Below are 13681 nucleotides of genomic sequence, written 5' to 3'. Positions count from 1 at the left end.
GGCCATGCCTGTTCTCAGGGACGCCTGCTGTGGACATCCACAATGATCTTCCTGGTGTCAGCACTGGGCTGTCATTTTGACTATGTCACTCTGTTCTGAAAATTATTTTGCTTCCCATTAGCGCAGAAATCCACTCAGAAAGTCGTTTAGAAGCTGTAGGCCTTCAGTTTCAAATAAGGATTATTTCAAGAATTTTTAAATATTTGGGCCATCTGTTGAAACAGCTTAGATTTGTGATTTGAAGTTGGATCAAAGATTTTGTTAATTTAACAAATCAAGTTAAGTTAGTAAGGATTCAACTTTTAGTTGCTAGGCTTCTTACATTTTATCAAAAACGTGAGGACTCTCAGGGACATTTCTCTCAGTTCCCCGTAAGCACTCATCTGATTTCTGAGTCCTTCCATCTCTCTTCATGACAGCTCTGTGCTTATGATTTTCAACTTCAGAGGGAACCCTACCAACCAAACACCCTGTGCCCCAAAGTGGATGCACAGAATCAGGCAGCCATACTAAGACCCCAGAGCTGAGAATTCCCAGGCACCTGGAAAGTCCCCCAAAGGAGAGGAGAGAGGGGCTAAGTCCCCTTTCCTAACCTCCTCCTATTGTCCTAGACTTTTCCTTCAGAGCATTTATCAAAACTACAACTGTTTCCACAAATCTTCAGTGTCGGCCAGTACCTCGAGGGTAAGGACAACGTCTGTCTCACTCATTTCTGGGACCCCAGGGCAAGCCAAACACAAGGGCTTTAAAAAGTATTTGCTGAATTGGTCCAAATCCAGTCTTGCCCAAATAAGGGACCAAACTATGAATTCTTCATGTCTTCGAGAAATCATGGTAAGTTCTGATCCAGTTCTCCCTCGAGGCAGCTCCAGACCTCATTGCTAAGTCCCTTTCTCAAAATCAACTTTAATCTTTTCTGTTGAATGTATTCTAGTCTTCATTCGGACACTTCCAAACACATGTTTCTTCTCCACAAGCAACATCCAGTAACAATGAATTCGATACCAGGGGTTCTGTGCTCTCTTCTCACGAGGGTGGTTTCTAGGCTCCTATTAGCTTGTACAGAATTCAGTGCTAACCGAAGGTCCACCCATCTGGTTCAGTCATTCCACCTAGAAATCTAGCCCAAAGGAATCGACTGCACAGAACATTTACATGTGAAAATGCTCACTGCTGGGGCGCCTGGGTGGCTCAGTCGTCAAGTGTCTGCCTTCGGCTCAGGTCATGATCCCGGGGTCCTGGGATCGAGCCCCGCATCGGGCTCCCTGCTCGGCGGGAAGCCTGCTTCTCCCTCTCCCACTCCCCCTGCTTGTGTTCCCTCTCTCGCTGTGTCTCTCGGTCAAATAAATAAATAAAATCTTAAAAAAAAAAAAAAGAGTCTCTCTCTGGGGGTGCCTGGGTGGCTCAGTCGTCAAGCGTCTGCCTTGGGCTCAGGTCATGATCGCAGGGTCCTGGGATCGAGCCCCGCATTGGGCTCCCTGCTCGGCAGGAAGCCTGCTTCTCCCTCTCCCACTCCCCCTGCTCTCGCTATCTCTCTCTGTCAAATAAATAAAATCTTTAAAAAAAAGAAGAAAAAGAAAATGCTCACTGCAAAACTACTGACAATAGTGGAAAAACAGAAACAACGTGAAGAGCCAACAACAGGACTGGTTAAGAACACCATGAATCCCCATGAGGGAAAACCATCACAACAGCCTGGAAATAGCACTTCACAGACTAATGTAAAAATGCAAAATAAAAAAATGGATAAGATAAACATGAAATACAAAAATGGAAGTGTGAACAACACGACACTTATAACTGCAGTGTGATCTCCACGTTGAGAGCCTGGGACCGTCTGCACCAGGACTTTCACGCTGCCCGGCACCGGCCCCGGCACAGAGCGGGCACTCGGTCTGCGCTCAATGGACGGGTGACGGCTCGGGGATCATTTGTCATCCCTCCTTTCCATTGTCAGAATTATTTGTTATGTACTTCAGTGACAGGCCAGGGAAGCGGGAGCCCAGTTGTGAGGAAGGGGCCACGGACGGTGCTGGCCGGGGCGGACACCCACCGCTGTCCTGGAAGCGCTCCAGCTCCTCACTGCTCAGCTGCTTGATGGACGTCATCACCGCCCTGAAGGCTCCCTTCAGGCGCTTCCCCAGGACCATGTGATCAGGCTCTGCCCTTAGGCGAATGCCATACTTGTTTTTATCTGTAGACAGCGTAACCTTTCGGACGTTCAATTCCTACAGTTGGCAGCCAAGATGAAACAAAAAGGGGGAGATGAAAACATGTGAGCCCCAAAACTTGCACATAAACGTTCACACATTGGTCACAATAGCCAAAAAGTGGAGCCACCCTAATGTCCATCAGCTTTGAAAGGATAAACAAAATGTGACCCATCCACACAACAGACTATCACTTAGCAAAATACAGGACTGAGGCACGGACACAGGCCGTACCACGAACGGACCCTCGGTGCCACGTGAAGGGAGTCAGCCTCAAAAGACCACTTGCTGTTGGATTCCATTTTCGTGAAACGTCCAGAGCAGCCACACTCGTGGTTGCCAGGGCGTGGCGGGATCTTGAGGGCAAAAATGGCGTGTGAATGCTAACGGATACTGGGTTTCTTTTTGGGGTGATCAAAATGTTATAAAATTTTATTGGCTGTACAATTCTATAAATGACTTAAAAATTCTTCTTGTCCAGATCATTCAAGACAGTTGAGCAAAACTCAACTAAAGAAGATTCTAGACTTAGAGGGGCACCAGGGTGGCTCCGCTGAGCATCTGGCTCTTGGCTTAGGCTTAGGTCATGATCTCAGGGTTGTGGGATGGAGTCCCATGTGAGGCTCCACACTCAGCGGGGAGTCGGCTTGAGATTCTCTCTCACCCCCTCTGTCCCGCCCCTTCCAAGTAAATAAAATCTTAGGGGAAAAAAAACACTGTCAGGTGAAAAAATCCAAGTTGCAGAGTATAAACATGGCCCCCTCTAGTACAAACAAGGTCAATGGTGTGCGCACGTGTACATGCATGTGTGTATGCACATCCAACAGCCTGGTGGGGACGCCCTCATGAATATCCCCAGGCAGTGCTGGGTGGGTGGGAAGGGTTTCACTCAGCACCCAATGCTGGAGTCTGAGCTGCTCATGACCAGTGCATGCCCACTTGTTACTTGATGATCTGAAGGAAGTTTTTTGGTTAATTATCAAAGAGTATTTGGAGAAGATAAGTGGATGAAGGTAGTGAGTGATCTAATCAAGGTAAAGAAATCCACCCATCTTGGAATTGCTTTTAAAGAATTACAGTGACACTGTAAAAAGGCAAAAGCGCACGCTGATTCTAAGCAAAGTGTAAGATTCTGTGGATGGTTAAGTACTTGGATGTGCTGACATACAAAAGGAAAAGGATGCATGATACGCTCACAGTGAACTTCACTGAAGAGTACTAGCCCTAACAACCTTCTTCAAGAAAGAAGTCTATTTGCACCCAAACAGTCAAACCAGCACTCTTACCTCAATGATGTACTTCTCCAAAGACTCGATCTCATCAAGAGCTTCTGGATCCTGATGGATAACCACAATTTCCTTCAAAGGATACTAGGAGGAAAGGGAAGGGACGGTTTACCAAAAAGCCAGCCCTTGAAACTGCAGCAAAGTAAAATGTGAAATGTTTCATCCGAATCTCAAGCTCCAGACTGATCAGGTTCAACCAGAACTAAGTCTTTCACACCCTTACTGCAGAAAAGAAAAAAAATTTTGCTACTGCTGGAAGCGCTCTCTTTTAAGACAACGCTCCAAAGGTGTAGCTCTCTGGGCCCGTGCATGCAAAAGACAAACGAAGCATCAAACCTTTATGGGAATGGTTCTGCGGTCTCGAATCACTCGCCCAAGTTCGACCACAGACTGCATCCGGGACACTGCGCTCTCCGTGCTCTTGTCAATCAGCTCCTCCCTGACGGCAGACGCGGGGCTGAGAGGGACCCCAGGAAGGGGAGCCCATCCCAACGACAGGGGCACGGAGTGCGGAAGGAGCGGCCCCTCCAGCCCCTCCGCAGCCTGAGGAGCAGCTACCACGTGAGCCCTCCCAGGCGCAGGCGAGGCTTCCACGTCACGGGATTCTTACCGAACATGGGGCAGGGTGAGGTAGTGGATGCTGAGTGTGTCCTTGTCCTGGACAGAAACGGGGTCCATCAGCAGCTTTAGATTCTGGTACATCAATTCGGTGAGAAAAGGTGTATAGGGGGCCTGCATGAGGACAGAGGACATCATTAAGTGACCTCAGGCCCAGGAAAAGAGCAGCTCCACGTGAGTGGACGTGACGCTACTTTCTGAACCTGGTAGGATGGACACCGTGAGGCGCAGCAACAGCAGGAGAGCCAGAGCCCCGAAGCAACCCAGAGGACGTCTGTCATAAGAGCAGGAGCCCCGACCACGACCCAATGTCCCCACACCTCAGAAACCGCGTCAGGGAGCTGCGGAAATGCTTCCTAGGATGAAGTGAGTGAGGTCAGACAAGAGGCACCAGGCACAAGGCAGGTCTTGCTTGTGTGTTCAGGAGTGAACAGAGGGTTCACGACCTCAGGCTGGAGTAGCAGTGATAGGACACAGATGTTTAGTAAAACGTCGTCTGTGACGTATTTGTGTGGTTAGATATCCATTCAAAAACTTCCCTGTTCCGATGACAGGGACCCGCATAAGGATGAGGTGCGTGCTCACAGGGAGCGTGGCTCTGCCGTCTTGAGGCCAGCACCCTGACCCGAAGGCTGCCACCGGTGGTGGGCAGGAAGAACCCAGCTCTGGAAGCAAACGTTTCTTAGCCCTTCCTGACACAGATGAGCTAACAAGGAACTAGGGAGTTAAGAGTTGTTTTAAAACTCTCTTTTTTTTTAAGATTTTATTTATTTATTTGAGAGAGAGACAGACATGGAGAGAAGGAACACAAGCAGGGGGAGTGGGAGAGGGAGAAGCAGGCTTCCCGTGGAGCAGGGAGCCCGACGTGGGGCTCGATCCCAGGACCCTGGGACCATGACCTGAGCCGAAGGCAGACGCTTAACGACTGAGCCATCCAGGCGCCCCAATACTTTTATTTTTTTAAAATATTTTATTTATTTATTTGACAGAGACAGACACAGCGAGAGAGGGAACACAAGCAGGGGGAGCGGGAGAGGGAGAAGCAAGCTTCCTGCCGAGCAGGGAGCCCGATGCGGGGCTCGATCCCAGGACCCTGGGACCACGACCTGAGCCGAAGGCAGTCGCTTAACCGACTGAGCCACCCAGGCGCCCCTCTTTCTCTTTCTATTTCTGGGGGGACAAGTACAGCCTAGCTGCGGACGGAGGGCGCTGCAGCACCAGGGCTAGAGTTCCAGCATCTTACCATCAGTCTGCACAGAGACAGCAGGACACTGAACAAGGTCTCCAGGGCCATAACGCAGTCTTCCACCCCGTTTTCACCCTGGTGAATAAGCAGCTCACATTACTTAGACTGTTAGAACCCAGCTGAATGAAGAGAGGTGACCCCCCCGAGAGTACACAGGGCGCAGAGAGGACGGCAGAGCCAGGACAGGCGGCCACGGCACAGTGTCCGGGGTCGGGCAGGAGGCTGGCGCGGGCCCTGCTCTCCCCACCTCTGAGCCCAGGTGCCTGAGGACCTGGAGGCTGCACCTGCAACTCACATGCAACACACGGGAACGGTTACAAACAGAAAATTTAAACTACTTTTAGGTAAGGTTTCTTATTCACAAAAAAAGTGGATACACTATATATTTCAGAAATAATGACACTAACTCACTATAGGAAAAACACAAACAAAGGTTATAAAAAAAGAGAAGTCAACCATAATGAAGTTACACAGAGACAGGTGCTGTAAACAGTGCAAAGTGAGCCCCTCTGCATGTGGGTGTGTTGTGTATGATCTATGTTAACAAAAATGAAATTACTGTTTTGTGAAGGGCGTTCATCATTCACACGCTGGGAGGCAGGCTGGAGGGCAGTGGCATGGTCCATGCGCAGCCCATCCTATGGCCTAGGACGGGACTCAGCCCACATGCCCAACAGGTTGTCCATAAATAACTGACCCTCTAGAGGAAGAAGCGAGGAGGGTCCCACTTGAGGTCACAGCCATTCCTGGTGACATCTGCATGTATCTGCATGACTTCCTTTCGTGTTTTAAGAGAACCTGCTCAGCTCAGTCTTGTATGGCCCTGAGACTTTCCCTCCGACAGGACATGTCCTCCTTAGCTGTCTTGAAAATATGCAAGCGGACTTCTAGAACTTACAGGTTCCTATCTATCAAATGGTGATAAATATAGTTGACTTACAGTGTAAAAAGGAGAAAAGAGAAAGAGCTTCAGACACTGAGAGCACCTGAAAACATTCCTTTCTCTTCTGGCTGCACTCATGTTTCTCGACGGTCACCCTCCCACACTTCCGCCGGTCCCAACAGCAGCCTGCGTCCATGCACTCACCTTCAGCCTTCTGCGGTTCATCCTGACATACCAGTTGGTCAGGACATCCACAAACTTGACCAGGCGAGGCACCACCGTATAGAGCCTGTAAGCTGAAAGCAGATGATCAGGTCGAGGGTGCGGTGAGGGCTGGACCAAGACAGAGCAAGCGGCCCTGCCACCCGAGGGCTGCCACGCTTGCCTAGGAGACAGGAAGAACCAAGTGACACAACCCTGGTGGCATTCCCCGAAGATGAACGACGTGGCCATCAGGGTGTCGGGGGGTGCACACAAATCACCCTGTGAGTGCATATAAGCTCCCGTGGTCAATGAGAAAAACAGAAACCCCAGACCTGGGGTGGAGAGGCCACAGCTGCATGCCTGACTTCCTTCCACTGTGCTACCCTGAACCTCCACTAAGACACCCCAGACGCACAGACAGCTCTAACCAGGGGCTGAGGCACACCACAGGCCAGTGCTTTCCAACCAGAGTGACTCTGCCCTGATGTCTGGAGAGACATTCCGGCTGTCCCAGCGGAGCCCAGGGGAACTGCTCAATAATGCAGAGCCCAGCAGCCCCCTCCATAGAATGCCTGGCCCAAGCCACCAGCAGAACGGGCTCCCCAGGAAAGGACAAAGGTGTGAGGACTCCTGAGGAACTCCGAGGGCAAGCAGGGCGGTGAAGGTGCTCAGCCAGTCTTGTTTAAGGTGTGGGCCTATTTTTAGGATTTTCCCATTCACCTCCCTGTAACCGATACTCTCCGTTGCTCAAAAACAAACACCAAAACCAAGAATAAGACCAACAAGTATAAACAAATACAACTTATATTAATGAAAAGTGTTCAGTGACTGTTAAGAGGCCTCTGGTCCAAACTACCACAGTGAGAAGCTGCCAACGGCAGAGGGCGGCTCACAAAGACCAGAACTGAGGTGCCAACGGCCACTCACTCCCTGAGAGGCGACGTGGTGATCAGAGGCCTAGCCTCAAGGAAAGAGGTGATTTCTAGGGCTCACTACACCCCTCACCTTCTAGGAGGCCAGAGTTCCCTGTGCTCAGGTGTCGACCCTTGGAGGGCACACAGAACCCTCAGAGCGTGAGTGTGCTGTGCGTGGGAGCAACATCATGGCTGCCGGGCTCCCTGATGGGAACTGCAGACACTCCAGACCTCAGAACACTATCCATGAGGGGCTGAGGGAAAAAGCCAGCAGGCCGTGGCACTGGAGTACCCAGAGCAGTCGGCCGTGGGAACAACCTCGGCCTGACCTCTTGTTTCCAGGGAGATGCACCCCAGCCGGCATGCTCAGGCCATGGCTCTGCTCGGCTGTCCGCAGGCCCGTTTCCTACACTTCACATCACTCAGGAGGGACAGGGGGTCAAGGACTGTGAGCAGGTGTCCTGGGGTGTGCGGTGAGCTCTGCCTCGCATGTTCATTTCCATCTTCACTTACGTCAATTTGTCCAGCAGCTTTCCCAACAGTCATGTGGTATTTCTGATACATATTTAACGGGTGGGGGCAGGCTTCAGGATGCCTGACAGCCTGGGGGAGTTTCCTGGACTCATCATCCTCTTGTGCCAAGTGCTGAGGCACCAGGATTCCAGGAAGGCCATGTGCCTGCATGACCGCAGCGTGCTGGGGGAGGCTGGTTAACCTCGTCAGGGGACACGTAGGGGAGGCGTCTCTCCTCCCCCGCCCACCAACTCTGTTGGATCCATGCAGGTATCCTACTTTAGTAGTTTCTGGAATTTCTCACCCAGACTTATAGTTTGTTCTGTCTCCAGCCTCGAGGAAACCAACATAACCTATGTTTCCAACCTGTGTCTAAGACCCAATTCGTTGTTTTTAGGTAACAAATATGGGGAAAACATCCACCTCATTACTATTTTTCTGTATTTCCTAATTTTTCTAGACTAGACAGGGCCTACTTATTTAATAATTAAAGTAGACTAAAAAACGCACGCTAACAAGCACTCCTTGAGAACCTACTGTCTGCCAGCTATTCTCTTGAGCATAATCTCTATTTGAGCCTTGTAACACCGCCACCAGGCACTTTTCGGAGAAAGAAACTGAGGCCTAAGGACTTTGGGCAGCCCCTGCCAGAGGGAAGAGGCGGTGCAGGTGGGTTTGAACCGTGGAAGCCCACGTGGTGTCTGTGGCCAGTGGGGTGATGCTGAGCCGAATCCCAGGACTCAGAGCAGCATGTTTCTACAACAAGTCTTAACAAAATCGTATTTGACGGGTAAAAGAAACAAGAATTTATCTACTGTTCTGTATCTCTCAAAATGTTTATAAAACTTCCTCTGTGTTTAAAAGAAACACAGGTAAGTATTGAAAGGAGAAATAGAGAAGAACTCTTATTCCAGGAAGATGACCCAAGAGAGTCATACCTGCCATTTCGGTCTCAAAGAACCCAACCAGCGACTGCATGCAGGACAGGATCCACCGGTCCGTGATGTTGGCACTTTCTTTAACTGTGTTCTCGTTGTAGAGGAATTCCATTTCTTCCTCCTGGGAAGTGACAATTACTAAAACATTCTGGATGCTTAGGAGAAATTACTGTACAGAAATGAACTCCTTAAACCACTTAAGCTGAAAGGAGCCCACAACAGCAATCCACAAAACCCCAGACCCCACTGACAATTTAAATTTCTGATTCTCAGCAATATTTTCCAAATAAGCTCTAAACTTGGGATATTAAGTCCTTAGTTAATTACGTTTTTGACTGCTCTAAACATAATTTAGGAAAAAACTTCCTTTGTACCAAAAGTGATTGTGAGTTGAGAAATATTCTAAAATCTTGTAAGTGTAGGGTTTAGTTACTTTACCCCTAACGAAGGAAAGCTAGTAAAGCTGGCTAGGACTGGACGATCATCTATAGACTGAACATGAGCACTAGAAATTAACGTCTCTGCTTAAATTGCCCATTCTAAACAGCATGCTCTGTCCCAGTCCCCTTTCCTTTGCAAAACCCTCCTTGGGCTGAAGGTCCACTCCACCTGCGCACCCCCCCCCACCAGCAACACCTGGTTGATAGGGCAGCAGCCGCGCTGACTCCGGCCCTGACCTGAGAGCCTGGTGGCGGGCGGGCGTCTGACTGCCAAGCCCAGACGAGCCCCGCCCACTGTGCTCCCACAGCAGCAGGCCTGTGGGGACCGCCTGAGGCCTCCCAGCCCTAGTGGTGGCAACAACAAAGGCAGGAGCAACACCAGGACCTGGGGAGATTGCCTGCCCTCCTCAACGCACAGGGAGAAGCGACATTCACAGCTCAGGCCTCCCGCCCATTTCCAGAAAGGGTTAACGTTGCACGACAGTCAACAGTAATGTACCCAGGGATTCTACTGTAAGGCGTTGGACATAAGAGATGAGGGGTATCGGGCTCTGACCCCAAAGGGAGCCCTGAGAGCAGAGTTAGGCATATGGGTGTTCAGATGGTGCCTTGTTTTCCCTCCTAACAGCCCAGCAGAACGTCTCTCACTTTCAGAGTCTGGACCCTGATGCCTCAGCGAGCCCGGCAACAAGCAGCAGCCTTTACCAGGTGCTCCCACCCTGGGAGCAGTGGGCTCTTCACCCCGACCCCACGCCCAGCAGCCTTGGTTCCATGGGGCGGGGGGGGGGGGGGGGCGCGCAACCGGGGAATGAGAGGGGCGCCCCCCCCGCCCCTGCTGGGGGGGCAGCCCCAGTGTCCCACCGAGGCTCTGCACTGACGCCCCCCACCCCCCCCCGGCCCAGGGCTCTGCGCCCCACCCACGGAGCTCTGTCCCTAGCAAACCCACCGACCCAGGTGACGGGACCCCGCCCCACACCTTCTGTAGCCTCAGGACGCTCTGGGTGAAGAAGCGGTAGGCGTTGTACCAAGGGAGCAGCACGTCCTTCAAAACGTCACGCACACCCTCCTCCTTAAATCGGAGATTTTCTGCCCTCACCACAGGGGAGTTGATCAGATACAATCTGGGTGAGGAAAAACAGGACATGGAAAAGGAATATACAGATTAAAACAAGTATTCTTTCTGGACATGTTGACACTGCAAACACCCAGCTTGGCATTTTTTTATACAAAAGGAGAGAATTATGAATACTCTTCTTATGGTCAATTTAAAACTGACAAAGCTCTGACTTTGTGCAAGAGACCCAGTGAATAATAAAGGGGAGACGTAACCTCATACCAAAATATGGCCCTCGACCAACCTGGAAGCAAGCCCCGTGCCAGTCAGTGCAGGCCTCGGGGCGGCGGGCCTCCTCCCCAGACAATACCCGCAGGCACAGGGACTCACAAAAGGAGTGGCCAGGAGTCCTCTGCCGGCACAGAGGGGCTCCCAGAGGGAAGAGGCCAGGGATGTCACGAGGCACCCTAAGGACAGTGCCCTCTACAAAGAATTATCTGGCTCACTTGCTAGCAGTGCCGAGGGGCAGGCTAACAGCTAACAGGGCGGCAGGACACCCCATTAAGTGCTCCTAGGCAGCTGTGAACATGCTCGGGCTCAGCCCCTGGGTGTGGGTCTCCGTGTCTGCAGCAGGAGGATGCGGAATGAAACCGTTGTGGCTCCTTTCCACCCCAACACTTAATGGGCACGACGAAGACCAACGTTTCAAGTAGTGGCTCCCATTTCCCTAAAAGCTTTTCAGGTTTCATTGTTATTTGCTCGAGTTTCAATAAATCTCAGACGGCTCTTTTGAGGAGTAAGCGCAGACATGGAAATAAATGGCCAACAAGATGAAGAGCCAGGCAAGGGAATGAGGGAGAAACCCAGCAGCAGCCTGGGAGCAACACAGGTCCTGGTCCTCACAACACCTCTGGGCTTCCAAATGCTCGTTACTGAGAAACCACCTTGTGGGTTTAGAGCCAACTCCACACCAATGTACCTGGCCCGTAGCAGAGACATAGTTTGAGAAAGCTAACTAGGAACCAGATGAAAGAAACACAACAGAACAAGCGAAGCTTACATAAAAAGGACATTAAAAACAGGGCACAGCGCTGGCCTGTACCTGAGGGCGTCGGCACCGTATTTATGGATGATTGAAAGTGGATCCGGATAATTCTTTTTTCGTTTGCTCATTTTTTGACCATCACTTGAAAAACAAAAGGGAGATGCCAATTAAGTAAGTCACCATTACAGCCTAACTTTATATGCGGTTACAGGTTATCTGCAAATCAGAAAACAGAAAAGCAAGTGGGATAAGGGCGTAACAATAGATTGTTACCACCTGTGAGCTTCTTTCTCAAGTCCACGGTGAGTCAGTGGAGAAGCTAAGAACACAGGGCTCAGCATTTATTCCAGAGAAATGAAAACTTGTACTGATGGAAAACCTGTAACGGAAGCTCCTAGCTCTATTCATAGTCAGCAGCCACCGGAAACAACCCCAGGTCCTTCAGCAGGTGAGGGGTCCAGCTGTGGTCACCCGCACCATGCAGCACTGCTCAGCCATGGGGAAGAAGGGACTGAGGACACACCCATCCTGAGCAATCTCCAGGATCCCACTGAGTGGGAAAGCCAGTCCCTGAGGTCCTAAGTGGTGTGATTCCATTCCCGTCACGTATTTGAAATGACAGTTACAGAGATGGGGAGCAGATGAGTGGCTGTCAGGGGCTGGGGGCGAGGGTGGAAGGATGGGGGGATTACAGAAGGACAACAGAGGGGTCCTGGGATGTGGGAACAGTCCAGTACCTTGACTGTGCTGGTGGACAGGGACCTATGCACACCACGGCACACAAGTACATGTAAAGCGCAGGGTCAGAGGCGGCCTGGGCTGTGTTAGCAGCTGGCTGTGGTGGTGTACCCCAGTTCTGAAAAACCTGACTTTTGGGGGAAACTGGGCAAAACACACAAGGCTCTCTGTGACTGTTTCACAACTGCATTCAAATCTCCAATTCAACAAAATTTTCAATTAAAAAAACCCCCAAAAGCAGACTGCCGAGCCAGACTCCCTGGGTGTAAAACGTGAATTTACCATCACTTGCTGTGTGACTTTGACAAGTTGCTTAATTTTTCTATACCTCAAATTTCTCAAATGTCAAACTGAGGTAAGGAAAGGACCCATCTTGGGGCACCTGGGTGGCTCAGTCGTTAAGTGTCTGCCTTCAGCTCAGGTCACGATCCCAGAGTCCTGGGATCGAGTCTTGCGTCGGGCTCCCTGCTCAGTGGGGAGCCTGCTTCTCTGCCCCCCTTCCTCGTGCTCTCTCTCTCTCTCTCTCTCAAATAAAATCTTAAAAAAAAAAGCAGGGGGGAGGACCCATCTCAAACAGTTCTGGGGCTTTGACGAGAGAAGATGTATAATGTTCACAACACAATATCAGGGGCCATCCTCCCTCAGACAGGACATGAGGCAGGGTATCTGCATAAATGTTTTTTCTTATTTTATTAATTTGTGTTTTTTCTGTTATGACTATAGACAGTAAAAGAAAAAATAAGACTCCCCTATGATCCTGGAAACCTCTAGAACCCACAGCTTCCTCATGTTAAACAGAGGTTAACAAAAATCTTCATTAAAGGACCAGGCACACGCACCTGGTCCAGCCCTCCATGACAGATGTTGTCTTACTGCCCACAGCATCACAGGATGCATGCCTCCCCCGCCCCCAGCTCCCCAACCTGCCCTTCTCCCTGGGGTAGGGGGTGTGCAGAGCCACACTGGAGACAAGAAGTGAGCAGGACGGGGTGGGATGGAAAGGAAGAGCAGTGAGAAGTGGAACAGCAGACGAAGGAGAAGAGCAGGAACAAAGCTGGGGCGATCCTAAGTTCCTGTATTCACAAAGAATGGCTACATGCACCTGGACCATGGCTGCCAGACCAAAGGAAGCCAGGCACCGGGACTAGCCACGACCCAAGGACGTGCACCTGCCTTGCCAGGACGAGCCCGTTCACAATCACGTTCCTGAAGGGCGGCTGTCCAAAGAGAGCGGTGGCCAGCACCAGCAGGGTGTAAAACCTGTAAAAAACCCAGGAAGAAACAGCTCAGCAACAACAGAAAAGGAATCTAAGCATAGGGGAAAAAAAATCTGTGCTTACTTATTGGATGGAATTTCTATTTTAGATCAGTTACACTTCTTAATAATCACTTATAGCAAAGGTTCTTTTTTTTTTTAAAGATTTTATTTATTTATTTGACAGAGAGAGACACAGCGAGAGAAAAAACGCAAGCAGGGGGAGTGGGAGAGGGAGAAGCAGGCTTCCTGCAGAGCAGGGAGCCCAATGCGGGGCTCGATCCCAGGACCCTGGGATCATGACCTGAGCCGAAGGCAGTCGCTCAACTGACTGAGC

At 50.6% G+C, this 13681-nt stretch overlaps 1 protein-coding gene across 3 annotated transcripts in view; it reads right to left on the bottom strand.

The window, feature by feature from the left end:
• Positions 1 to 13681, bottom strand: part of IARS1 (isoleucyl-tRNA synthetase 1) — a 68110-nt gene that overhangs the window by 17102 nt on the left and 37327 nt on the right. For all 3 annotated transcript variants that reach the window (XM_035029275.1, XM_035029273.1, XM_035029274.1), the window contains 10 exons: positions 13263 to 13349; positions 11409 to 11492; positions 10229 to 10373; positions 8813 to 8933; positions 6448 to 6539; positions 5358 to 5435; positions 4107 to 4228; positions 3833 to 3935; positions 3497 to 3580; positions 2054 to 2228 (listed from right to left, as the gene is read on the bottom strand). In XM_035029275.1, the coding sequence (XP_034885166.1) occupies positions 2054 to 2228; positions 3497 to 3580; positions 3833 to 3935; positions 4107 to 4228; positions 5358 to 5435; positions 6448 to 6539; positions 8813 to 8933; positions 10229 to 10373; positions 11409 to 11492; positions 13263 to 13349 (1091 nt within the window). The remainder of the gene's footprint in view (positions 1 to 2053; positions 2229 to 3496; positions 3581 to 3832; positions 3936 to 4106; positions 4229 to 5357; positions 5436 to 6447; positions 6540 to 8812; positions 8934 to 10228; positions 10374 to 11408; positions 11493 to 13262; positions 13350 to 13681) is intronic.

Source organism: Mirounga leonina, unplaced genomic scaffold (assembly GCF_011800145.1).
Source record: "Mirounga leonina isolate KUSES-001 unplaced genomic scaffold, KU_Mleo_1.0 Mir_224, whole genome shotgun sequence".
NCBI classification, from domain to species: Eukaryota; Metazoa; Chordata; class Mammalia; order Carnivora; family Phocidae; genus Mirounga; species Mirounga leonina.
The sequence above is the reverse complement of the archived record's forward strand: the minus strand, read 5'-3'. Positions and strand labels throughout refer to the sequence as shown.